General features: G+C 48.0%; 1 protein-coding gene across 1 annotated transcript in view; it reads left to right on the plus strand.

Moving 5' to 3' along the window:
- Positions 1-27055, plus strand: part of LOC121288996 (netrin-G1-like) — a 169901-nt gene extending 142846 nt beyond the window's left edge. The window contains exons 3-7 of the mRNA XM_041207856.1: positions 8905-9077; positions 11290-11316; positions 15445-15510; positions 23614-23781; positions 27042-27055. Of these exons, the coding sequence (XP_041063790.1) occupies positions 8905-9077; positions 11290-11316; positions 15445-15510; positions 23614-23781; positions 27042-27055 (448 nt within the window). The remainder of the gene's footprint in view (positions 1-8904; positions 9078-11289; positions 11317-15444; positions 15511-23613; positions 23782-27041) is intronic.
- The last annotated feature ends 647 nt before the right edge of the window (positions 27056-27702 follow it).

The raw sequence follows: 27702 nt of genomic DNA on the forward strand, positions 1-27702 counted from the left end.
GCTCTTTAAATTTACCTTCCACAATGGAATAGATTTAGCATCTCCATGAACTCCACTTATTATTACCTTCTCCTGTAACACTCCTTCTGGACAACAAATATCACTATCCCAAAACACTAAGGATTGACTAGCTCCTGTTCCTCTTAAAATTTTAACATATTTACCTACTCCACCTTTCCCTTCACACACAAAGTCTTGAAATATTTCTGCAACCTGCTCCTCAATTCTCTTGAGCAAACTGTGAACACATTCCCACTTCTTTACCTTTCACTGATTCTCCCTGTTTCACCTGTACACAAACCATTGGTTTCTCCTGTGCCTGAACCTCAGAACCCACAGCACTTTTACTTCCAGAGCTTTTCTGTATCCCAACAATTCCTACAGATTTTTCCTGCAATCTCCAACACACTGACTTTGTGTGCCCCACTTTATTACAATGAAAACACCTCAATTTTCCAATGTCACTTCTACCTTCAGCACCTTCCTTTTTATTCTGAGAAAAATCTTCCTGGGAACTTCCAGCTGCTCCTTCTCTTCCCTGACTACCTGCCTTCCTTTCACCTTCCCACTTTTTATCCTTTTCCAATTTGAAAGGGTGATGGGAAAAAGGTTTAGTCCTATGAACTAACTCATAATCATCAGCTATCTCTGCTGTTTGTCTTACAGAATCAACCCTCTGTTCCTCCACATGAGTTCTCACTACTGAAAGGATTGAACCTTTAAATTCTTCCAGAAGAATTACTTCCCTAAGAACAGCAAAAGTTGTCTCTATTTTTAACACCTGTATCCACCGGTCAAAATTACTTTGTTTTACTCTTTCAAACTCAGTATAAGTTTGCCCAGGCTGTTTTTTCATATTCCTAAATTTCTGCCTGTGTGCTTCAGGAACCAACTTGTATGCATTCAAGATAGCCTTTTTCACCACATCATAATTCACCGACATTTTTTCTAATAGGGAAGCATATACCTTATGCGCCCTACCTAATACCTTAGGCTGTAATAATAACACCTAGTTTTCCTGTGGCCATTTCATCTGTTTAGCTAGCTTCTCAAATGAAATAAAGATTGCTTCAATATCTTTTTCCTCAAACTGTGGAAGAGCTTGTACAAATTTAAATATCTACCCACTGGGTTCTACTCTAGAGACAAATCTTTCCTCACCTACTGGCATCTCTTCTTTAAGCGCCAACAGGCAGAATTTTGCCCTTGATGGGCGAGCAGCCAATCGCCGCCGCTGAAATGGGCCCCGCTGCCATTTTGAGTGGGCGGGCCAATTAAGACCCACCCAGCGGCCTGCCAAATGGGGAGCGCTATGCGCTTCCTGTGTGGTGTGGGGGTGGGGGGGGGGTCCCCATCTGTCAAAGTGCGCTCTTTCACGCATGTGCGCAAAAGAGTGCACTGCTCCCTGAGGCTAAGTGCTGTCTCAGGGAGAGCGCTGAAAGTTTTATAAAATAGAAAAATAAAAAACTTATTGACATGTCCCCCTCATGTGACAATGTCACACGAGATGGGACATGTTAATAAATATCACATAAAGCTTATTAAAGTCGGGCGTTCCCCCCGACATCATCCTGCCTCATTTTCACGTTGACAAGCCCCCAACTCACCAACAGAAAAATTCTGGCCAACATTTGCAGTTGGAATTCTCTTTCTCTCTCTCTCTTTTTCTCTTTCCTCCTCTATCTTCACAATTTCTAATTCCCTTTTAAAAGCCATTTCTCTGTCCTTTGCTTCTAATTAAAACTTCTTCAGGTAGTCTCACTACCTCCAGCTTTGACTCACTAGTGTCAGGTTTCACTTCCAGCTGTAGATGCTGTGCTATACTTTTCATTATATCTGATTTCCTGGCACCCTCAGGTAACCCCAATTTTAACTTATCTGCCAACTCAGTTAACATACTCTTGTTATTTTTTCCGACCAAATCAGAGTTATATCTTCTACTCCCAGACAAGTTTTAGAAATTCCCAAAGCCTCTTGCAGTCTCACCCCTTCTAAAATATCTCACCAACTCCTCAATTCAAAGTGCTTCACGTACTTGTTACCTTAAGATTCACCAATTCAATTGGGTGTGCAATCTGACACTAGTGAGTCACAGCTGGAGGTAGTGAGGCTTCAGTTACAAATGAAGAAGCTTTAATTAGAAGCAAAGGACAGAGAAATGGCTTTTAAAAGGGAATTAGAAATTGTGAAGATAGAGGAGGAAAGAGAAAAAGAGAGAGAGAGAGAGAATTCCAACTGCAAATGTTGGCCAGAATTTTTCTGTTGGCGAGTTGGGGGCTGGTCAACGTGAAAATGAGGCAGGATGATGTCGGGAGGAACGCCCGACTTTAATAAGCTTTATGTGATATTTATTAACATATCCCATCAACCAATCAAGGAATTAGAAATATAATTCACCCCGGCACAGCCCCCAATTGTTATGACTGATGCAGTTGATTAAGCGGAGTTATTTAAAAATCCCAGAGGGAAACTTTAAATAACTGTCATAACCTATAATTTTAAGTGGTATGTTTGAGATGCAACTCTAAATTCAGGAATTAGAACACCAGTTCTTGAGAGGTTTTATACCAAAATACATGAGGCATCTATTAATTTACACAAGTTAAATATATACACATGGCTACAAATTACTACTATCATAACTTTTAACAAATTCCCAAACTAACCTCCATTAAGGTAACAGCAACCCATAGACTTAACCAGACACCAGGCAAAGCATCTTCACCTTACACATTCAAATGAGGTTATTTTCACTTTGGTTTCTGTGGAGACAGTTAGAGGCTTACAGCTGCTTTGATCTTATATTGCCTCTGCCCTGGAAAACCTCTGAAGTTATACCAGCACAGCTCAATGAATGTAAATTCTCATTGTATTACCAGCCTCTTTGAGCTCCACCTCTTGTGACAATGAAACCCCTTTCATAGCACCAATTTGATTAGTAATCTAAACATATTGCTTGGTCTCTGCTAGCTAGGTGCCAGATTTCACTCCCCTTCTTGAGTGCTCTATTCAAAAAATGCAAATACACTCCACCTCTCTTACATCTCAAAACCAGTACACATCAAAGCACCCAGACTAGCTGGCTTTAACCACTTAAGGCACACCCACAGACTAAACCTCTATTTTAAAAGATAATTATTTTCCAATAACATTATATATATCAGTAGCTTCATGACACTGGCCCAGCCTCCCACAGAACCTGCAAACACCCATCACAGTGACTGAGTTCTTGGTGAAAGACTCTAGAGTGATTTGTCCCCCACACTTCCTGACCCAGAGCATTTTCCAGATTTGAAACCTTCTCAGTGAGAACTGTTTCCTGACATCAGGACTCAATTTCCCATTTCCCACATTGTCATTAGGTCCCTTTATATTCCTGTCACTTCTTGGCTGCAGAGTTTAATTATATCCCGAGTTAAAACTGTGACAGCCATGGCTCTGTGGGGAGCAAGCTCAACTCTGAGTCTGAAAGTTGTGGGTTCAAGTCCTGACAAGACACTTCTGCACAAAATGCAGGCTGACCCTCCCAGTGCAATACTGAGGGAAAGCTGCACTGTCAGAGGGTCAGTACTAAGGGAATGCTGCACTGTCAGAGGGTCAGTACTGAGGGAGTGCTGCGCTGTCGGAGGTTTAGTAATGAGGGAGCGCTGCACTGTCAGAGGGTCAGTACTGAGGGAGTGCTGCACTGTCGGAGGGTCAGTACTGAGGGAATGCTGCACTGTCGGAGGGTCAGTACTGAGGGAGTGCTGCACTGTCAGAGGGTCAGTACTGAGGGAGTGCTGCACTGTCAGAGGGTCAATACTGAGGGAGTGCTGCACTGTCAGAGGTTCCGTGCTGAGGGAGTGCTGCACTGTCAGAGGGTCAGTACTGAGGGAATGCTGCACTGTCAGAGGGTCAGTACTGAGGGAGTGCTGTGCTGTCAGAAGTTTAGTAATGAGGGAGTGCTGCACTGTCAGAGGGTCAGTACTGAGGGAGCGCTGCACTGTCAGAGGGTCAGTACTGAGGGATTGCTTCACTGTCAGAGGGTCAGTACTGAGGGAGTGCTGCACTGTCAGAGGGTCAGTGCTGAGGGAGTGTTGCACTGTCTGAGGTGTGGTGTTTTGGATGAGAGTTTGAACTGATGCCCCATTTGCCCTCTCAGGTGGATGTAAAAGTTTCCATGGTCACAATTTCAATGAAGTGCAGGAGAGTTAACCCAGGTGTCCTGGCCAATATTCATCCTCCAACCAACATCACTAAAACAGATTATCCGGTCACCATGACAGTGCTGTTTGTGGGATCTTGCTCTGTGCAAAATGGCTGCCACGTTTCCTCCATTCCTGGGGTGACTATGCTTCAAAACAGACTTCCATTGGCTGTGAAGCACTCTGGGATGTCCTGAGGTTGGGAAAGGTGCTATCGAAATGCAAGCTCTTCCTTTATTCGAGTGAGGAGCCCACAATCCCAGATGAAATTGGAGGGTGTGGTGACTGTGGAATTTGCCCCTTGGTCATTGATTGAGGGGAGGGGAGGGGAGGAGCTGGGGCAGGGTCCCAGCTGTGTGGAGATGGGGTTAAAATTGACTGGTTAACATTTTGTATCATGGTCTTGTCCAGGAGTGAAGCAGATCATCGACTCGAACCAACTCCTTCCAAATCTCTAACAATGGGTCCTCTTTCACTGATGCTGAATCACTGATATATACTTCTGTCAGTTTCATTGTCACATTTCAGCTGAAAGGGGGATTCACTTGTTCTTTAATTCACACTCGTTCTATCACTAAATGTTATTCATTCACCTGGTCTGAAGCTGGAGATTGTGGTAAACCAACACCGTAGCCAGTGCAGGGAATTCAATCTTCAAATGAATTAATTAATTATATTTTACAAACATTCAGCAAAAGATGATGCTTGTGTAAGTTTAGTGTTTTATTGTAGCAGAGTTAATATTTAATTACTCATCAATCATCAATTCCTCATCATTTACAACTCCTACAATCCCTGTTGTACCTCACCCAGCGGAAATTGAACGATTTCAGTTTGATCCCTTGAAGAATTCCTGAGTTTAACCCTTTCTGAACAAACTCTGGGACCAGTCCAGTTGGTTTGGGATTTGGGTAAAAAATGGACGTGTTGTGGTCAGTCCCTCGAAACGAGGATGATGTCTGCCAGGCTTCCTGATGTGTGTGTCCTCAGGCAACTCAGCTGGTCAATCCTCGAGCCACAGGTCTTTGGGCAGGGAGGAGAAGGGTTGCCAGGAGGAAGGGGGGTTCTCTCGAGCTAGGGTTCCGCTCTCTCTCTCTCCTTCTGCTCGTCGCTTCTCCGCAGCAGAGTTTATGTGCTCAGTTTCTGACTGTTGTGGTTTGTAGGATGAGGAGCCACCATGTGGTAAGGTATGTGGCATGTCCCTCCCACACACCGATGTCGATTTGTCTCCTTTCAATGAGGCTTTCAGAGTTGTCCTTAAAACATTTTCCCTGCCCTGCTTGAGGTCGGTGCCATCCTTACATTGTGAAAAGTGGGTCTGCTTCGGAAGCTGATTATTTGCCATGGGGATAGTGTCTGGAACAGCAGAGCTGATTTCACATGGTCACAGTAGCTATACTGGAGGAATTGGCTTCACTGAGGATGATGCAGTTTATTGACTGTCCCAGGAGTAGAGAGAATGTTGAGGTTATTAACCCTTCAGTAATTTATCTTCAGTCACTTACTGAATGTCTCCCCCTCATGTGATTCACTGTCAAACTCTGTCTGATGAACACTCCTGTGAACACCTTGTGGTGTTGATTTTGTTACAGGCGATATATAAATGTAAGGATTATTTCTTTGCTGCTGTTATTGTTGCTGACCTGTTTTGGCCCCTGGCCTGACAAGGCCTCGATTTTAAAATTCTCAATCCTGTTTTCCAATCCCTTCAGGACCTCGCCCCTCCCAATCTCTCTAATCTCCTCCAGCCCTACAACCCTCCATGATCTCAGCCCCCCCTCCAATTCCAGCCTCTCGGGTATCTGCGATTGAAGTCATTCCACCAGCGGTGGTCATGCTTTCAGCTGCCCCGACCCTAAGCTCTGGAATTCCCTCCCTAAACCTTTCTGCTTCTCCTGCTTTTAGATTCTCCTTCAAACCTACCTGTTTAACCAAGCTTTTGGTCACTTGTCTGATTGTCCTTATTTGGCCCAGTGTCAGATTTTGTTTGGTGACACTCCTGTGAAGCACCTTGGGATATTTCACTGTGTTAAAGGCGCTATATAAATGCAAGGAGAGTTTCAGATGTTTTCCTCCAAGCTCAGCTACATTAATATTAATGACTGGGAGGAGCTTGTTACCAATCGTTCAAAATGGCCGCAACTTGTCCATCAAACTGCATCAGGCTTTGGGTCCCAATGTCTTAATGATGAGGCAGAGCAGCAGCAGGAAGGGAAAGAAAAGGAATAAACCCTGCATTCCGGATCCCACTGCCTCGTGGGATGGCCTGTCCCATGTGTCCACAGATCTGTGGGTCCAGAATCGGCCTGTTCAGGTCCATGAAGACCCCTGGCCCTGAGTCCACATCATCCTCGAATCGAGGAACAGACAACCATGTGCTAATTGTTGTGGTAATTTGCTGTTGTTAAGGACAAACTTGCATTTCTATAGCGCCTGAATTACTTAGGCACGTCCCAAAGAGCTTAAACCCCAATGATACTTGTTTGAACATACATATGAACATACGAACAAGAAGCAGGAGTGGGCCATTCAGCCCCTCGAGCCTGCTCCGCCATTTAATAAAGTCATGGCTGATCTGATAGTAATCTGAAATCTGCATCCCACCTACCCCGATAACCTATCACCCCCTTTCTCACCAAGAATCTATCCAGTTCTGCCTTAAAAATATTCAAAGTCTCTGCTTCTACCGTCTTTTCAGGAAGAGAGTTCCAAAGACTCACAACCCTCTGTGAAAATATTTCACCTCATCTTCATTTTAAATGGGGACCCCTTATTTTTAAACAGTGACCCCTAGTTGTAGAATCTTCCACAAGCGGAAACACCCTCTCCACATTCTCCCTGTCAAGACCCCTCAGGATCTTAAATGTATCAATCGAGTCGCCTCTTACTCTTCTAAACTCCAGTGGATACAAGCCTAGTCTGTCCAAGCTTCCCTCATAAGACAGCCCACCCATTCCAGGTATTAGTCTGGTAAACCTTCTGTGAACTGCTCCCAACACATTTACATCCTTCCTTGCCTGTACCATTTCTCATCTCTACCCAAACCATTTCCACATCCTTGTTTCCTGAACTTAGGTCATCCCTCTCTATTCTGCTAATACCATCATTAACTAACAGAACCAACCCTCCAGCTTCTCCTCACTTCCTGCCCTTCATAAATGTCCTCGACCCTTTAATATTCAGGCCCCAATCCATGTCATCCTGCAGCCATTTCTCCTTAATGGCTATCAAATCATACTTATTTATTTCTACGTACACTCTCAGTTCACCTGTTTTATTTCGAATGCTTCATACATTCAGATACAGAGCTTTTAGTTTTACCTATTTATTCTTTTTATAACCTCTAGTTTCATCTGTTGCTTCACTGTTAGATTTGTCCCTTCTGTCTGTCCCTTCCTACAACACAGCCTGTTTTCCTGTAATTATACCTTTTTCTTTTGTCTTGTTTCTGCTCTTTGATTTGCCACATCTTCCTAAATTTGATTCCTTGCCTCCACTGTTTAGTTTAAAACCCTCTCTACTTGTACTGAACCCTGGCACCGGGCAGGCAACACAGCTGCCTGGACTCATGCTCTTTGTGCTTCTTGGTACAAAGAATCCAGGTAATTTGCCCTCTCCCTGATGTGTCGCAGTGTCTGCAGTTCAGCCTCCAGCTCATAAACTCGGAGCTGAAGCTGCTCAAACTTCACACACTTTCTGCAGATGTGGTTGCCTTGGATCAAACTGGCATCCAAGAATCCCCACATGCTGCAGCTGTGATACATCACCTGCCTTGAATCCTTAATGTGTTCTAATTAACTATTTAATTATTTTATTCAGCTTGAATTGGAAATATATCACCATTCCTTCACTGTCGCTGGGTCAAAATCCTGGAACTCCCTTCCTAACAGCACTGTGGGTGTACCTACACCACATGGACTGCAGCGGTTCAAGAAGGCAGCTCACCACCACCTTCTCCAGGGCAATTACGGATGGACAATAAATGCTGGCCAAGCCAGCGAAGCCCACATCTCGTGAATGAATAAAATATTATATATATATATAACTTGTATTTTTATGTATTTTATTAGCCTTACCACCAGTTGCTAGACCATTTTGAAGCTTAGAAATAGAGTAATCATTAATCACTTACCAATACTCACCAAATAATTAGTTTCTCCTGTAGCAGAGTACGATCACTTCCTGAAGACTGAGAAAATTAGAAAGCAAAAGAGACCTTCTTTCCCTTCCTTCCCTAACTCCCCTAATTACCCAAATCCCCCCTCTCTATTCTAAGTCACAAGTCTTCCAGTAAACCTTAACAACAACACCTCTTTCCCCCCCATGCACTGAATTCTCACTTTGAACCAAATTCCCAAATATACTCACTCGGTCTCTGTCTCACTTAGGCCCAAGTCTCCCCTCACTGATCTGGGACAGCTTGAGGTTGTGACAGGTGCTATATAAATGCATGTTCTTTCTTTGTGGGTCTCGGGCATTGAGCTGCTTATAAACTCACTCCTAACTTGTCCTTTTTGCTGCTGAAAATCTGATCGTTAATCAGCAGAAACACAGGGACCTTCCTGTCGCCTGGTGTGAAATACAACAAGTGGGGAGAATCATGTTGTTGTTCCAGAGTGAAGCTGGTAATGGCCAGAGCAGAGTCCCTGAGCGGAGAGTCTGGGCTCGAACACCGTTCCTCAGCTTATTTCAAACCAGCTTTGCTGTTGTCTTTCCCCAGGTGCAAGTGTAACCTTCATGCCAACAACTGTATCTTGGAGAATGGGGAGCTGAGCTGTGAGTGTGAGCACAACACAACGGGGCTGGACTGTGAGAGGTGCAAGAAAGGTTTTCAAGGCCGACCCTGGAGGGCAGGCTCGTACCTCCCAATCCCCAAAGGGACAGCCAATGTCTGTGAGTAACCAGTGTCTCTCTGGCCCAGACCAGTGTCAGCACAACATTCACTTCATATTTCACTCTCATTGGAGATCCCAGCAATGCACTGATTCCAAATTACAGCCCAATCAATCGTTCTGATTGTGTTCATGTGGGAGCAGAGACCGGCAGTGGGAACTTGTACAGATACAGAATCATCAAATCTTACAGCCATTCGGCCCATCGTGTCTGTGCTGGCTCTTTGAAGGAGCTCTCCAATTAGCCCCACTCCTCCTGTTCTTTCCCCATATCCCTGAAAATGTCCCCTTTTTAAGTATTTGGAGATGGAATTGGAGACAGACGATGATTTCAAAAGGAAATTGGATGGGTGTTTAATGGAAATACACTTACAGGGTGACAGGGATAGAGCGGGAGAATGGGACTGAGTTGGATTGCTCTACAGAGAGCTGGCATGACCTCAATGGGTTGAGTGGCCTCCTCCTGTGCCAGAGTGAGTCTGTCACTCTATTTATCCAATTCCCTTTTGAAAGTTCCTATTGAATCTGCTTCCACCGCCCTTTCAGGCAGCGCGTTCCAGATTACAACTTGCTGTGTAAAATAAAATTCTCCTCATCTCCCCCGTGGTTGATTTACCGATTCTCTTCAATCTGTGTCCATCTGTGACCCTCCTGCCACTGGAAACAGTTTCTTCTTATTTACTCTATCAAAACATCTCAATCTATTGAACCCTTCTATCAGTGTAAAGTTGCAGTCAGTGAAGAAGTTGGAATAGCTGGTGTTGTGTCGAGGGTGAGGTTATAATCAATGTATGTGTTAAATATGATGAAATCTCTCTCTTTATGCACACACACAGATAGAGAGGCAGCAGTGAGGTGGAGACTGGGCTGTGAGTGGAATGTTAATAGCTGCATGAACATCTGGGGAACAGCTGGGGAGGGTGGAAGGTGAATCAGCTTCACTGTAATAAAAATCTGAAGCTGATCAGGATGTGAAGGTTGTGAGGGACAAACTGTGGTCAGTGCCGCAGAATGTCCTGAGGTCAAAAAAGAGAGAGTGACAGGAATAGACGGAGGGTCAGTGTGAATACTGACACCCTTATCGATTAACCCTGTCAATACACACACTAATCACACGTAGTGAGAATGTACTCACACACTAATCACACATAATGGGAAGTTATTCACACACTAATCACACGTTTGGTCTCTCCAAGGTAGAGAAAACCGCATTAGGAGCAGCGAATGCAGTAAATCAAATTGAGGGAAGTGCAAGTGAAATGTAGTCTCCTCTACATTGGAGAGACCAAACGCAGACTGGGTGACTGCTTTGCAGAACACCTTCGGTCTGTCCGCAAGCATAACCCAGACCTCCCTGTCGCTTGCCATTTCAACACTCCACCCTGCTCTCTTGCCCACATGTCCGTCCTTGGCTTGCTGCATTGTTCCAGTGAAGCCCAACGCAAACTGGAGGAACAGCACCTCATCTTCCGACTAGGGACTTTACAGCCTTCCGGACTGAATATTGAGTTCAACAATTTTACATCATGAACTCCCTCCTCCATCCCCACCCCCTTTCCGATCCCCCTTTTCTCTAATCATTATTATATATTTTTATATATATATATTAAATATTTTTTTCTTTTCTCACCTATTTTTAGTATTATTTTTAAAAATTATTTCCATCCATTGTTTTTATCTCTACCTTTTAGCCTATTTCGATCCCTTCCCCCCACCCCACCCCCACTAGGGCTATCTGTACCTTGCTCGTCCTGCTTTCTACCCTTATTGTCCCCATTAGCACATCCTTTAGATAATATCACCACCGTCAACACCTCTTTGTCCTTTTCGCTATGATACCTGTGGCAATCTCTCCTTTGCCTCCACCTATCACTGGCACTCTGTCCAACTCTACCTGTCCCACCCCCCCTTAAACAGCTTATATTTCACCTCATTTCTATTTCTCTTTAATTCTGATGAAGAGTCATATGGACTCAAAACGTTAACTATGTGTTCCTCTCCGCTGAGTTTTTCAAGCAATTTTTGTTTTTGTTTCAGATTTCCAGCATCCGCAGTATTTTGCTTTTTTCCAAGTGAATCCTGAGTTTTTTGTTAGTTCAAGTTTGGCTGTTTCCCTGATTCCTCCATCTGATGGGTTGTATTGGTGTGTTGAACAATAAAGATTATTAATCAGACGTTTCTCTAATTCTTTCTGTTTCTGTTTCTCTCTCCAGGCCTTCCTGACCCCAACACAAGTGGCCGTAAGTCAAAGCGATGCTCTCTGACCTGTGACCTGTGACCTGCTGACCCAGGCTCCATTCCTGTATTGGGAGCAAAATGCTCAGCTCAAACTCTCTCATCCCTCACTGACTGAGGGAAAGGTGTAGGAGTGAACAGGGAGCGAGTGTGAACAGGTGTAGGAGTGAACAGGGAGCGAGTGTGAACAGGTGTAGGAGTGAACAGGGAGTGGGTGTGAACAGATGTAGGAGTGAACAGGGAGTGAGTGTGGAACAGGTGTAGGAGTGAACAGGGAGTGAGTGTGGAACAGGTGTAGGAGTGAACAGGGAGCGAGTGTGAACAGGTGTAGGAGTGAACAGGGAGTGTGTGTGGAACAGATGTAGGTGTGAACAGGGAGTGGGTGTGGAACAGGTGTAGGAGTGAACAGGGAGTGAGTGTGGAACAGGTGTATTAGTGAACAGGGAGTGAGTGTGGAACAGGTGTAGGAGTGAACAGGGAGTGAGTGTGGAACAGGTGTAGGAGTGAACAGGGAGTGAGTGTGGAACAGATGTAGGAGTGAACAGGGAGTGAGTGTGGAACAGGTGTAGGAGTGAACAGGGAGTGAGTGTGGAACAGGTGTAGGAGTGAACAGGGAGTGAGTGTGGAACAGATGTAGGTATGAACAGGGAGTGAGTGTGGAACAGATGTAGGTGTAAACAGGGAGTGAGTGTGGAACAGGTGTAGGAGTGAACAGGGAGTGGGTGTGAACAGATGTAGGTGTAAACAGGGAGTGAGTGTGGAACAGGTGTAGGAGTGAACAGGGAGTGAGTGTGGAACAGGTGTAGGAGTGAACAGGGAGTGAGTGTGGAACAGGTGTAGGAGTGAACAGGGAGTGAGTGTGGAACAGATGTAGGTATGAACAGGGAGTGAGTGTGGAACAGATGTAGGTGTGAACAGGGAGTGAGTGTGGAACAGGTGTAGGAGTGAACAGGGAGTGGGTGTGAACAGATGTAGGTGTGAACAGGGAGTGAGTGTGGAACAGGTGTAGGAGTGAACAGGGAGTGAGTGTGGAACAGGTATAGGAGTGAACAGGGATGGGTGTGAACAGATGTAGGAGTGAACAGGGAGTGAGTGTGGAACAGGTATAGGAGTGAACAGGGAGTGAGTGTGGAACAGGTGTAGGAGTGAACAGGGAGTGAGTGTGGAACAGATGTAGGTATGAACAGGGAGTGAGTGTGGAACAGATGTAGGTGTAAACAGGGAGTGAGTGTGGAACAGGTGTAGGAGTGAACAGGGAGTGGGTGCGAACAGATGTAGGTGTAAACAGAGAGTGAGTGTGGAACAGGTGTAGGAGTGAACAGGGAGTGAGTGTGGAACAGGTGTAGGAGTGAACAGGGAGTGAGTGTGGAACAGGTGTAGGAGTGAACAGGGACTGAGTGTGGAACAGGTGTAGGAGTGAACAGGGAGTGAGTGTGGAACAGGTTTAGGAGTGAACAGGGAGTGAGTGTGGGACAGGTGTAGGAGTGAACAGGGAGTGAGTGTGGAACAGGTTTAGGAGTGAACAGGGAGTGGGTGTGAACAGATTTAGGTGTGAACAGGGAGTGAGTGTGGAACAGGTGTATTAGTGAACAGGGAGTGAGTGTGGAACAGATGTAGGTATGAACAGGGAGTGAGTGTGGAACAGATGTAGGTGTAAACAGGGAGTGAGTGTGGAACAGGTGTAGGAGTGAACAGGGAGTGAGTGTGGAACAGGTATAGGAGTGAACAGGGGTGGGTGTGAACAGATGTAGGAGCGAACAGGGAGTGAGTGTGGAACAGGTATAGGAGTGAACAGGGAGTGAGTGTGGAACAGGTGTAGGAGTGAACAGGGAGTGAGTGTGGAACAGATGTAGGTATGAACAGGGAGTGAGTGTGGAACAGGTGTAGGAGTGAACAGGGAGTGGGTGCGAACAGATGTAGGTGTAAACAGAGAGTGAGTGTGGAACAGGTGTAGGAGTGAACAGGGAGTGAGTGTGGAACAGGTATAGGTATGAACAGGGAGTGAGTGTGGAACAGATGTAGGTGTAAACAGGGAGTGAGTGTGGAACAGGTGTAGGAGTGAACAGGGAGTGGGTGCGAACAGATGTAGGTGTAAACAGAGAGTGAGTGTGGAACAGGTGTAGGAGTGAACAGGGAGTGAGTGTGGAACAGGTATAGGAGTGAACGGGGGTGGGTGTGAACAGATGTAGGAGTGAACAGGGAGTGAGTGTGGAACAGGAATAGGAGTGAACAGGGAGTGGGTGTGAACAGATGTAGGTGTAAACAGGGAGTGAGTGTGGAACAGGTATAGGAGTGAACGGGGGTGGGTGTGAACAGATGTAGGAGTGAACAGGGAGTGAGTGTGGAACAGGTATAGGAGTGAACAGGGGTGGGCGTTAACAGGAAGTGAATGTGAACAGCGAGTTAGTGAACTGGTGTAGATATGAACAGGGAGTGAGTGTGCAATATGTGTAGGAGTGAACTGGAAACAAGTGTGAACAGGGAGCGAGTGTGAACAAGAGGTGAGTGTGGAACAGGTGTAGGAGCGAACAGGGAGTGGGTGTGAACAGATGTAGATGTGAACAGGGAGTGAATGTGAAACGTGTAGGAGTGAACTGGGAGCAAGTGTGAATAAAGAGTGAGCATGAACAGGGAGTGAGTATGAACAAGTGTAAGTGTGAACAGCGACTGGGATCAGGAGTCTGTCTCTTTCCCTGGAGTAACTTCTCGAACAGAGCAACAGTTACAAAGCAGGGAATTTATGATATGTGTGTCTCACTCCTTAACCCTGCCTTAGTGAGAACATTCAGTGGGAAGTGGGGGGGAATATTTATGGAAAACCTGGACCAGGCTCAGTGGGATCCTGTTGTAATCCTGATATCCCAGATACCGGAATGGGAACTGGGTGAGTTTGTCGGGCCTCAATCTGTTCACCTTTGGTCCCAGGTTTTACATCAATTCATCCCCGTTTATTAACCCTTCGCATGCTGTCCATGTCATTCCAAACCATCCACACATTGACCCCAAATCCACACCTAAACTCACTGAGAGTGACCATAACTCCCATACTGATCAAGGGTGTCTGCAACACCTAATACTGACCGAGAATGACCATAACTCCCAAACTGACTGAGGGAGACTGTAACAACCAACACTGGCCGAGAGTGACCATGACTCCCATACTGATCAAGGGTGACTGTAACACCTAATACTGATCGAGAAAGACCATAACTCCCAAACTGACCGAGAGTGACTGTAACTCCTATACTAACCGAGAGTGACCATAACTCCCAAACTGACCAAGAGTGACCGTAACTCCCATACTAACCGAGAGTGACCGTAACTCCCAACACTGACTGAGAGTGACTGTAGCTCCCATACTGGCCAAGAATGACCATAACTCCCAAACTGACGAAGAGACTGTAACACACGACACTGACTGAGAGTGATAGTGGCTCCCAAACTGACCAAGAGTGACCATTACTCCCTACACTGACCAACTGTGATCATAACTCCCTGCACTGACTGAGAGTGACCATTACTCACCACTCTGATTGAGAGTGACCATAACTCCCAAACTGATCGAGAGTGTCCATAATTCCCAAACTAACCAAGAATGACCACAACTCCCAAACTGACCAATAGTGACTGTAACACCCAATACTGGATGAGAGTGACCATAACACCCAAACTGACCGAGAGTGACTGTAACATCCAATACTGACCAAGAGTGACCATAATTCCCATACTGACTGAGAGTGACCATACCTCTTTAGAGTGACAGGTTTTGTGATTTTGGAACAGGAATATTTGGGGGATCTGGGAATCAGGTGCCTGGACCCTAAACACTGGAATTCTCTCCATGATTTCTTCCACCACCCCCTGTCCTTTAAGTTTCACCTTAAAATCTCCCTGGCAGAATGAGGGTTTGATCTCCTGTCTGAATATCAGCTCCCATGTCTCAGTGTTAGTGTTTGTCTGATTGATGGTGAAGTGGAGATGGAAATATCTCAGCTTACCCTCAGACGCTGGTGTTGTAGTTGTCAGTCTGCACTCGATGTGTGTGTGTGAACACAGTACAGATGTTGTGTTCAGAACAAGTTTCATTCTCCAGCTGTGGTTAATAATTGCTGATTCTTCCTGAAACGTTGCAGCTGACTCAAACCGGGGTCAAACACAGCAAAGTATCTCAGCACGAGAGGGCGAGAAGACAAAGCAAGGTAGGAGATCAAACAAAGTGACTGGTAGGAAATTGCATTTGTACAGCACTCCCTCAGTACTGACCCTCTGACAGTGCAGCACTCCCTCAGTACTGACCCTCTGACAGTGCAGCTCTCCCTCAGTACTGACCCTCTGACAGTGCAGCACTCCCTCAGTACTGCCGCTCTGACAGTGCAGCACTCCCTCAGTACTGACCCTCTGACGGTGCAGCACTCCCTCAGTACTGACCCTCTGACAGTGCAGCACTCCCTCAGTACTGACCCTCTGACAGTGCAGCACTCCCTCAGTACTGACCCTCTGACAGTGCAGCACTCCCTCAGTACTGACCCTCTGACAGTGCAGCACTCCCTCAGTACTGACCCTCTAACAGTGCAGCACTCCCTCAGTACTGATCATCTGCCAGTGCAGCACTCCCTCAGTACTGACCCACTGACAGTGCAGCATTCCCTCAGTACTGACCCTCTGACAGTGCAGCACTCCCTCAGTACTGACCCTCTGACAGTGCAGCACTCCCTCAGTACTGACCCTCTGACAGTGCAGCACTCCCTCAGTACTGACCCTCCAGCAGTGCAGCACTCCCTCAGAATCACAGAATTTTTACAGTATAAAGGAGGCCATTCAGCCCATTGTGTCTGCACCGGCTCTCTGGGCATTTTAACTTAGTGCCAATCTTCTGCTTTTCTCTAAGAATCCTGCACTTTGTTTCTATTTAAATAATCCTCCATTACCCTTTTGAATGCCTCAATTGAACCTGCCTCCACCACACGTCTGCTCAGTGCATTCCAGATCCTAACTGCTCACTGTGTGAAAAAGTATTTTTCCTACACCATATGTGCTTTTTTTCTAAAGCACTTTATAACTGTGCCCTCTGGTTCTCGAATCATTTACGAATAGAAACAACTTCTCCCTGTCTACTCTGTCCAGAGTCCTCATGATTTTGAAAACCTCTATCAAACCTCCTCTCAGCCTTCTCCTCTCCAAGGAAAACAATCCCAGCCTCTCCAATCTATCCTCATAACCGAAGTGTCTCATCCCTGGAACCATTCTCGTTAACCTCTTCTGCACTCTCTCCAATGCGTTCACATCCTTCCTATAGTGTGGCACCCAGAACTGTACACAATACTTCAGCTGTCTTATATAAGCTCATCATAATCTCCCTGCTCTTGTATTCTCTGCCCCATTACTGAAGCCTAGAATACTGTAAGCTTTAGAAACAGCTCTCCCTACCTGTCCTGCCACCTATAATGACTTATGTACATATATACCCAGGTCTCTCTGATTCTGCACACCCTTTAGAATAGTATCCTTTATTTTATTCTGCCTCTCCCTGTTCTTTGTACCAAAGAGGTTATTACCTCACACTTCTACGCATTGAACTTCATCTGCCCCCTACCTGCCCACTCCACCAATGTGTCAATGTCCTTTTGAAGTTCTACACAGTCCTCCAACGCTTTACAATTCTCTCAGGTTTTGTGTCATCTGCAAACTTTGAAATTGTCCCCCGAACACCAAGATCTAGTTCATTCATATATATCAGGAAAAGCAAGAGTCCCAATACTGATCCCTGGGGAACCCCACTATAAACCTTCCTCCAGCCTGAAAAATACCCATTAACCATTACTCTCTGTTTCCTATCCCTCAGCCAATTTTATATCCATGTTGCTACTGTCCCTTTTATTCCATGAGCTATAACTTTCCTCACAAGTCTGTTGTGTGGCACTGTATCGAACGCCTTTTCGAAGTCCATATACACCTCATCAACAGTGTTGCCCTCATCAACCATCTCTGTCACCTCTTCAAAAAACTCCAGCAAGTTAGTTAGACACAATTTTCCTTTAACAAATCCATGCTGACTCTTCCGAATCAATCCACATTTTGCCATGTGACCATTAATTCTATCATGAATAATTGTTTCTAGAGGTTTCCCCACCACCGAGGTTAAACTGACTGGTCTGTAATTGCAGGGCGGATCTTTACAATCTTTTTTGAACAAGGACGTAATGTTTACAATTCTGCAGTCCGCTGGCATCTCCCCTGAATCTAGGGAACATTGAAAGATTATTGCCTGTGCCTCTGCAATTTCCACTCTCACTATCTTCAATATTCTTGGATGCTTCTTATCCGGTCCCGGTGTCTTGTCAACTTTATGTACCGACAGCTGATCCAACACCTCCTCCTTATCAATTTTAAACCCTTCTAGTGACTGAGTTCCCTCCTCTGTCACCACGGCCTGGGCAGCATCTACCTCGTGGGTAAAGACAGATGCAAAGTATTAATTTAACACCTCAGCCAAGGCTCTTGCTTCTGTATGTAAAAGCTTTTTTTGATCCCTAATCGGCCCTACTCCTCCTTTTACCACCCTTTTACTGTTGATATGCTTTTGAATACTTTGGGATTTCCTTTTCTGTTAGCTGCCAGTCTTTATTCATAATCTCTCTTTGCTTCCTGTATTTGCTTTTTCACCTCCCTTCTGAACCTTCTGTACTCAGCTCAGTTCTCAATTGTATTTGCCTGACACCTGTCATAAGCACATTTTTCTTCTTTAACGGAATTTCTATCTCCTTTGTCATCCAAGGAGCTCTGGATTTGTTTGTCCTACCTTTCCCTTTTGAGGGAACATACCTTGACTGTGTCCAAACCATCTCCCCTTTGATGGTAGCCCATTGTTCAGCTACTAGTTTTCCCGCCAACCTTTGGTTTCAATCTATCTGGCCCAGTTCCGTTCTTGCCCCATTGAAGTCCGCTCTGTGCCAGTTGATTATTCTTACCCTGGGTTAACCAATATCCTTTTCCACTGACATCCTGAACCTTATGATACAATGATCACTGTCCCCTAAATGTTCCCCCACTGACCCTTGATCTACTTGGCCCACCTTATTCCCAAGAACCAGGTCTAACAGTGCCCCCTTTCTTGTTGGACTGGACACACACCGCTGTAGGAAATTCTCCTAAACACAATCTAGGAATACATGTCCCTCACTGCCCCTTACACTACCACTATTTCAGTCTATATATGGGTAATTAAAGTCCCTCATTATAACTGCTCTATGATGTTTACACCTCCCTGTAATTTCCTTACAGATTTGTTCTTCTACATCCTTCCTACCAGCTGGTGGTCTATAGACTACACCGAGCAATGCAATTACACCCTTTTTGTTCCTCAATTCTGGCCAAATTGATTCTGTCCTTGAACCCTCTGGCACATCCTCTTTCTCCAGCACTGCGATGCTCTCCTTAACCAATACTGTCACTCCTCCTCCTCCTCCTTTCCTTCCTTTTCTATCTCTTCTGAACACCTTGTACCTGGGAATATTTAGCATCCAGTTCTGCCCTTCCTTGAGCCAGGTCTCTGTTATCGCCACAACATCATATTTCCACTTGGCAATCTGTGCCTGTAACTCCCCAATTTTATTAACGATACTCCGTCCATTTACATACATGCGGATCCGATATTAATACTTTATTACTTGCTCCCTTGCTCCAAGTCCATCTATTAACTTACTATTCTCTACTCTAGTGCCATCTGTCCCTCCCATGTTGAGCATCCTGTTATTCCTCTCTAATAGTCTCTCTTGGTTCCCACACCCCTGCTGAATTAGTTTAAAGCCATTCCAACAACACTAGCAAAACTCTCTGCGAGGAACTCAGTCCCAGCTCTGTTCAGGTACAACCTTGTACAGGTGCCATCTCCCCCAGAGCCAGTCGCAGTGTCCCAGGAATCTAAAGCCCTCCCTCCTGCACCATCTTTCCAGCCACGCATTCATCTGCTTCATCCTCCTATTTCTGTATCACTGGCATGTGGCACTGGGAATAATTCAGAGATTACTACATCGGGGGTCCTGCTTGCTAACTTTCTACCCAGCTCCCTAAATTCTGATTGCAGGACCACATCCCCCTTTCTACCTACATCATTGGTCCCCATGTGGACCACGACCTCTGGCTGTTCACCCTCCCCCAGAAGAATGTCCTGCAGATGCTCTGTGACATCCTTGACCCTGGCACCAGGGAGGCAACATATCATCCTGGAGTCACGTCTAGGGCCACAGAAACGCCTGTCTGTTCCCCGAACTACAGAATCCCCTATCAGCACTGCCCTTCTGCTCTTCTTCCTCCTCCCCTCCTGTACAGCTGACCCACCCATGGTGCCACAGGCTTCAATCTTGCTGCACTCCTCCAAGGACCCATCGCCCTCACTGATATCCAGAATTGAAAACTGGTTAGTGAGCGGGACCTCAAGGGACTCCTGCGCTACCTGTCTGTTTCCCTTGGACTGCGTGGTGGTCACCCATTCCCTATTTGCCTGCTTACCCCTAACTTGCAGTGTCCCCACCTCTCTGAATGTGCTATCCACCGAGTTCTCTGCCTCATGGATGTACCTCAGTGATTCCAGCTGCTGCTCAAGCTCTGAACCATGGAGATCAGGCTTGTGCAGCCGGTGACACTTCCTGCACATGGGGCTTGTCTGGGTCATGAGAAGTGTCCACGACTTCCCACCTGGCACAGGATGGGCATTCCACTTGGCAGAGCTTTAACCTTGAACTTTTAAACCACTTAAACTTTTAAATCCTTCTTAATAAATCTTACCAAAAAGTACTGTTGCTACTTTATTCTAAACCTGAGAAATAGACGAAACCTTAAACACTGACTAGATACGCACCAATCTCTCAGCAAACAGCTTCTTCTCCAACCAATCAAAGTGCTTCTTTTCTGTGATGTCGCAATTTGTTTTTTTCTTCCCTCTCCTTTCGAAATTAGCGCGGCCAGTCCTGAGCTGCTGACACAGGTCCAGCTCACTGACCACTCTTCCCGCAGGTAAGTGACTAGTACTGACCCTCCAACAATGCAGCACTCCTTCTGTACAGAGCCTCCGACAGTGCAGCACTCCTTCTGTACAGAGCCTCCGACAGTGCAGTGCGCCTTCAGTACTGAACCTCTGAGAACACAGCTCCCCCTCAGTACCTACCCTCTGACAGTGTAGCACTCCCTCAGTACTGACCCTCTGACAATGCAGCACTCCCTCAGTACTGACCCTCTGACAGTGCAGCACTCCCTCAGTACCTACCCTCTGACAGTGCAGCACTCCCTCAGTACTGACCCCCTCACAGTGCAGCACTCCCTCAGTACTGACCCTCTGACAGTGCAGCACTCCCTCAGTACTGACCCTCTGACAGTGCAGCACTCCCTCAGTACTGACCCTCTGACAGTGCAGCACTCCCTCAGTACTGACCCTTTGACAGTGCAGCACTCCCTCAGTACTGACCCTCTGACAGTGCAGCACTCCCTCAGTACTGACCCTTTGACAGTGCAGCACTCCCTTAGTACTGACTGTCCAAATGTGTAACATTTCCTCAGTACTGACCATCCAACAGTGCAGGACTCCCTCAGTATTGATTCCCTGACAGTGCAGAACTCCCTGAGCACTGGCCCTCCAATAACGTAGCACTCTCTCAGTGAGGCAAGAGCTACAGCCCTTGACATCAAAGCAGCATTTGACTAAATGTGTCATCAAGGAGCCCTAGCAAAACTGGAGTCAATAGAAATCAAGGGGAAAGCTAATCACTGGTTGAAGTCATACCCAGCACAAAGGAAGATGGTTGTGGTTGTTGGAGGTCAGTCATCTCAGCTCCAGGACATCACTGCAGGAGTTCCTCAGGGTAGTGTCCTCGGCCCAACCATCTTCAGCTGCTTCATCAATGACCTTCCTTCCATCATAAGGTTAGAAGTGGGGATGTTCGCTGATAATTGCACAATGTTCAACATTTGCGACTCCTCAGATACTGAAGCAGCCCATATCCAAAAGCAGCAAGAACTGGTCCTTATCAAAGTTTGGGCTGACAAGTGGCAAGTAACATTCACACCATACAATTGTCAGGCAATGACCATCTCCAACAAGAGAGAATCTAACTATCACCGCTTGATGTTCAATGGCATTACCATCACTGAATCCCCCAACTATCAACATCCTGGGGACTTACCATTGACCAGAAACTGAACTGGACTAGCCATATAAATACTGTGGCTACAAGAGCAAGTCAGAGGCTGGGAATCCTGCTCTGAGTAACTCACCTCCTGACTCCCCAAAGCCTGTCCACCATCTACAAGGCACAAGTCAGGAGTGTGATGGAATACTCCCCACTTGCCTGGATGGGTGCAGCTCCCACAACACTCAAGTAGCTTGACACCATCCAGGACAAAGCAGCCCCGCTTGATTGGCCCACCATCCACAAATATTCACTCCTTCCACCACTGACGCACAGTAGAAAAAGCGTGTACCATCTACGGGGTGCCCTGCAGCACTTTCCAAACCCATGACCACTACCATCTAGAAGGAAAAGGGCAGCAGATAGATGGGAACACCACCAGCTGGAAGTTCCCCTCCAAGTCACTCACCATCCTCACTTGGAAATATATCACCATTCCTTCACTGTCACTGGGTCAAAATCCTGGGACTCCCTCCCTAACAGCACTGTGGGTGTACCTACACCACATGGACTGCAGCGGTTCAAGAAGGCAGCTCACCAATGCCTTATAATCTGTAGTTAGGGATGGCGACAAATGCTGGCCAGAGGAGACAACATTCAATGAATGAAAACAAAATATATAATGACTCTCCTGACTCCCTCAGTACTGACCCTCTGACAGTGTAGCACTACCTCAGTACTGATCCTCTGGCAGTGCAGCAAATCCTCAGTATTGACCCTCTGACAGTGCAGCACTCCCTCAGTACTGTCCTTCTGACAGTGCAGCACTCCTTCAGTTCTGACCCTCTGACAGTGCAGCACTCCCTCAGTAATTTCCCTCTGACAGTGCGGCAATCACTCAGTTCTAACCCTCTGACAGTGCAGCACTCCTTCAGTACTTTCCCTCTGACAGTGCAGCACTCCCTCCGTACTAACCCTCTGACATTGCAGCACTCCCTGAGTACTGACCCTCTGACATTGCAGCACTCCCTCAGTACTGACCTTCCAACAGTGCAGCACTCCCTCAGTACTGACCCTTTGACAGTGCAGCACTCCCTCAGTACTGACCATCCAACAGTGCAGCACTCCCTCAGTACTGACCCTCTGACAGTGCAGCACTCCCTCAGTACTGACCCTCTGACAGTGCAGCACTCCCTCAGTATTGACCCACTGGCAGTGCAGCACTCCCTGAGTACTAACCCTCTGACATTGCAGCACCCCCTCAGTACTGACCCTCTGACAGTGCTGCTCACCCTCAGTACTGACCCTCCAACAGTGCAGCACTCCCTCAGTACTGATCCTCTGACAGTGCTGCACTCCCTCAGTACTGACCCTCTGACAGTGCAGCACTCCCTCAGTACTGATCCTCTGACAGTGCTGCACACCCTCAGTACTGACCCTCTGACAGTGCAGCACTCCCTCAGTACTGACCCTCCAGCAGTGCAGCACTCCCTCTGTACTGACCCTCTGACAGTGCAGCACTCCCTCAGTACTGACCCTCTGACAGTGCAGCACACCCTCAGTACTGACCCTCTGACAGTGCAGCACTCCTTCATCACTGACCCTCTGACAGTGCAGTACTCCCTCAGTACTGACCCTCTGACAGTGCAGCACTCCCTCAGTACTGACCCTCTGACAGTGCAGCACTCCCTCAGTACTGACTCTCTGACAGTGCAGCACTCACTCGGTACTGATCCACTGACAGTGCAGCACTCACTCAGTACTGACCCTCTGGCAGTGCAGTGTCTCTCTCCAGTCTGCCGGTCGTGTCAGATTTGAATATGGTCTCTGTTCTCTGGAGTGGGACCAGAATTCTCGAGTTTCTGATTCAGAGGTGAGGTTGTTACCCATTGCGCCAGCGGTGAAAGGTGTGTAATTTGGCCGTACTCTATAAAACCCTGCACCGGAGTCTTTAACCCAGTATTAGGATCATCCATTGCTAACGACCAATTGAATGCAAAGGTTAACGAGACAGGGATCCGATGTTCCCCCTTCAACGCTAAAAGCCTCCATATTGCCTCCCTTCCATTGAGCCATTTCCCCCCCACGTCTCATTCCTGCAGCATGTGACCCAGTCCCTGTCTGCTTCCCATCTTCATCCTGTCAACATCCCGTCTACACTTTCTGTCTTTTCCTTGCAAGACTGTCAATGTTTCGGCCACTCGAACCGGTGCAGTTACCTCGAGCTGCTCAGCACTGCCGTGTGTGTGAACTGTAAACACAACACTCGAGGCCGGCACTGCCACTTATGTCGGCTGGGCTACCATCGAAACGCTTCAGCACAACTGGACCATCACAACGTTTGCTTAGGTCAGTTCCTGATATAATCTCTGCTTTCATCTTCCTTCACCCGTCTGCTTTCAAAGCAAAACAAGAGAAGCAAAGAAAACACCTTTGACGCAAATCAGTTCCCCTTCCCCCAGCGATGGGGCCTGTCCGACCTTCCCCCAGCGATGGGCCTGTCTGACCTTGCCCCAGCGATGGGGCCTGTCCGACCTTCCCCCAGTGATGGGGCCTGTCCGACCTTCCCCCAGTGATGGGACCTGTCCAACCTTCCCCCAGTGATGGGCCTGTCTGACCTTCCCCCAGCGATGGGACCTGTCCAACCTTCCCCCAGCAATGGGGCCTGTCCGACCTTCCCCCAGTGATGGGGCCTGTCCGACCTTCCCCCAGTGATGGGACCTGTCCAACCTTCCCCCAGCAATGGGGCCTGTCCGACCTTCCCCCAGTGATGGGGCTTGTCCGACCTTCCCCCAGTGATGGGGCCTGTCCGATCTTCCCCCAGTGATGGGACCTGTCCAACCTTCCCCCAGTGATGGGACCTGTCTGACCTTCCCCCAGTGATGGGGCCTGTCTGACCTTCCCCCAGTGATGGGGCCTGTCTGACCTTCCCCCAGTGATGGGGCCTGTCTGACCTTCCCCCAGTGATGGGGCCTGTCTGACCTTCCCCCAGTGATGGGACCTGTCCGTCCTTCCCCCAGTGATGGGGCCTGTCTGACCTTCCCCCAGTGATGGGGCCTGTCTGACCTTCCCCCAGTGATGGGACCTATCTGACCTTCCCCCAGTGATGGGGCCTGTCCGACCTTCCCCCAGTGATGGGGCCTGTCTGACCTTCCCCCAGTGATGGGACATGTCTGACCTTCCCCCAGCGATGGGGCCTGTCCAGCCTTCCCCCAGTGATGGGCCTGTCTGACCTTCCCCCAGCAATGGGGCCTGTCTGACCTTCCCCCAGTGATGGGGCCTGTCTGACCTTCCCCCAGTGATGGGGCCTGTCTGACCTTCCCCCAGCGATGGGACCTGTCCGACCTTCCCCCAGTGATGGGGCCTGTCTGACCTTCCCCCAGTGATGGGGCCTGTCTGACCTTCCCCCAGCGATGGGGCCTGTCTGACCTTCCCCCAGTGATGGGGCCTGTCTGACCTTCCCCCAGCGATGGGGCCTGTCTGACCTTCCCCCAGTGATGGGGCCTGTCTGACCTTCCCCCAGCGATGGGGCCTGTCTGACCTTCCCCCAGTGATGGGACCTGTCCGATCTTCCCCCAGTGATGGGGCCTGTCTGACCTTCCCCCAGTGATGGGGCTTGTCCAACCTTCCCCCAGCGATGGGGCCTGTCTGACCTTCCCCCAGCGATGGGGCCTGTCTGACCTTCCCCCAGTGATGGACCTGTCCGACCTTCCCCCAGTGATGGGGCCTGTCTGACCTTCCCCCAGTGATGGGACATGTCTGACCTTCCCCCAGCGATGGGGCCTGTCCAGCCTTCCCCCAGTGATGGGCCTGTCTGACCTTCCCCCAGCGATGGGGCCTGTCTGACCTTCCCCCAGTGATGGGGCCTGTCTGACCTTCCCCCAGTGATGGGGCCTGTCTGACCTTCCCCCAGCGATGGGACCTGTCCGACCTTCCCCCAGTGATGGGGCCTGTCTGACCTTCCCCCAGTGATGGGGCCTGTCTGACCTTCCCCCAGCGATGGGGCCTGTCTGACCTACCCCCAGTGATGGGGCCTGTCCGACCTTCCCCCAGCGATGGGGCCTGTCTGACCTTCCCCCAGCGATGGGGCCTGTCTGACCTTCCCCCAGTGATGGGACCTGTCTAACCTTCCCCCAGTGATGGGGCCTGTCTGACCTTCCCCCAGTGATGGGGCCTGTCTGACCTTCCCCCAGCGATGGGGCCTGTCTGACCTTCCCCCAGTGATGGGACCTGTCTAACCTTCCCCCAGCGATGGGGCCTGTCCGACCTTCCCCCAGTGATGGGGCCTGTCTGACCTTCCCCCAGCGATGGGGCCTGTCTGACCTTCCCCCAGTGATGGGACCTGTCCGATCTTCCCCCAGTGATGGGGCCTGTCTGACCTTCCCCCAGTGATGGGGCCTGTCTGACCTTCCCCCAGTGATGGGGCCTGTCTGACCTTCCCCCAGTGATGGGACCTGTCCAACCTTCCCCCAGCGATGGGGCCTGTCTGACCTTCCCCCAGCGATGGGGCCTGTCTGACCTTCCCCCAGTGATGGGACCTATCTGACCTTCCCCCAGTGATGGGGCCTGTCTGACCTTCCCCCAGCGATGGGGCCTGTCTGACCTTCCCCCAGTGATGGACCTGTCCGACCTTCCCCCAGTGATAGGGCCTGTCTGACCTTCCCCCAGCGATGGAGCCTGTCTGACCTTCCCCTGGTGATGAAGTCTGGCCGTTGTATTATTGAGGTAACCCGATAAACCTCAGTTATGATGATACAACCATTGCCCCCCCATCTCCATTTTTAGTTCAGGAATTTGAATGTTTTGTTCTCTCTGGACATGACCATCCTGCATCGTTGCCGTGTCACTTGTATCCACTCAGTGTTGCCCCTCCCCCAGCGTCCAACAACTGTCTTGTCTCCTCATTTGACCATCTCCTCTCATTGTCCACACAGTGAATGGTGCAGTGTGTACCGCACAGGAACAGACTGTTCATCAGAACATAGGGACAGGAGGAGGCCATTCAGCCCCTCTTCCACTAACTAGATCATGACCGATTGTTTTCTTAATTCCATCTAAGTGTCTTGGTTCTGTCACCCTCAATACCCTGATCCAGCAGAAATCTATCAATCTCAGTTTTAAATGTTTGATGGACCCCCAGCCTCGCAGCTTTTTGATGGAGAGAGAGAGAGAGAGAGAGAGAGAGAGTTCCAGATTTCCACTTCCCTTTGTGTGAGGAATTGCTTCCTGACATCACCCCAAATGGCCTGGCTCTCATTTAAACGTTCTGCTCCCTTGCTCTGGACCCACTCCTGCTCCCCACCCCCACACCATCCTCGCCACCAGAGGAAATCATTTCTCTCTTTCAACTCTGTCAAGCCCTTTGTCATCTTATAAATCTCAATTAGATCACCCCTTTATCTTACACACATGAGGGAATACAAGCCTAGTCTATGGCTTCATAATTTAACCCCTTTGCCCCAATCTGATTCTGGTGAATCTGCTCTGCACCCTCTCTGTGACCAGCATCTCCTTCCTGGGGTACGGGACGCAGAACTGAACCCAATTACTCCAGATTGGGTCTGAGCAGAGCTTTATGTAATCTATAACTTCCACCCTTTGTATTCCAGACCCCTCGAGATAAAGGACAACATTCCATTTGCCTTTTAAATTATTTTTTGTACCTGTTCATTTGTTTTTAGCTCGACCTGCCCATGCTGGTATTTCTGCTCCACATGAACCTCCTCCCACCCCCTCTTCATCTCCCCCTATCAGCAGATCCCTCTATTCCTTACTCCTTGGTGTGTTTACCCATCTTCCCCTTAAATACATCGATACTATTCACCTGAACCACTCCCTGTGGGGGTGAGTCCCATATTCTCCCCACTCCCTGGGTAGAGAAGTTTCTCCTGGCCGGTCATTGCGGTCTCCCTCACAAAACATCTTCTCTGGCTTATGTATTTTCCAAAAAAAATATAAGTCTGAGGATTGGGAACATTTTGGAATTCTGTAAAAGAGAAGAAACCGATAAAGAAAGGGTGAATGGAATATGAATATAAGCTAGAGAGAAACATAAAAACAGACGGTAAAAGCTTCTAAACACATGTAACAAGGAAAAGATTCGCAACGACCTGTGTGGGCCTATTACAGGCAAAGACAAGAAAATTTATAATGGGGAATAAGGAAATGGCAGAGAAACTAAACAAATACCTTGTGTCTGTCTTCACGAAGGATAATACAAAAAGTCTCCCAGAAATACGAAAGAACCAAGAGACTTGCAAGATTGAGGCA

The sequence above is a fragment of the Carcharodon carcharias genome, chromosome 16, assembly GCF_017639515.1.
Source record: "Carcharodon carcharias isolate sCarCar2 chromosome 16, sCarCar2.pri, whole genome shotgun sequence".
NCBI lineage: Eukaryota > Metazoa > Chordata > Chondrichthyes > Lamniformes > Lamnidae > Carcharodon > Carcharodon carcharias.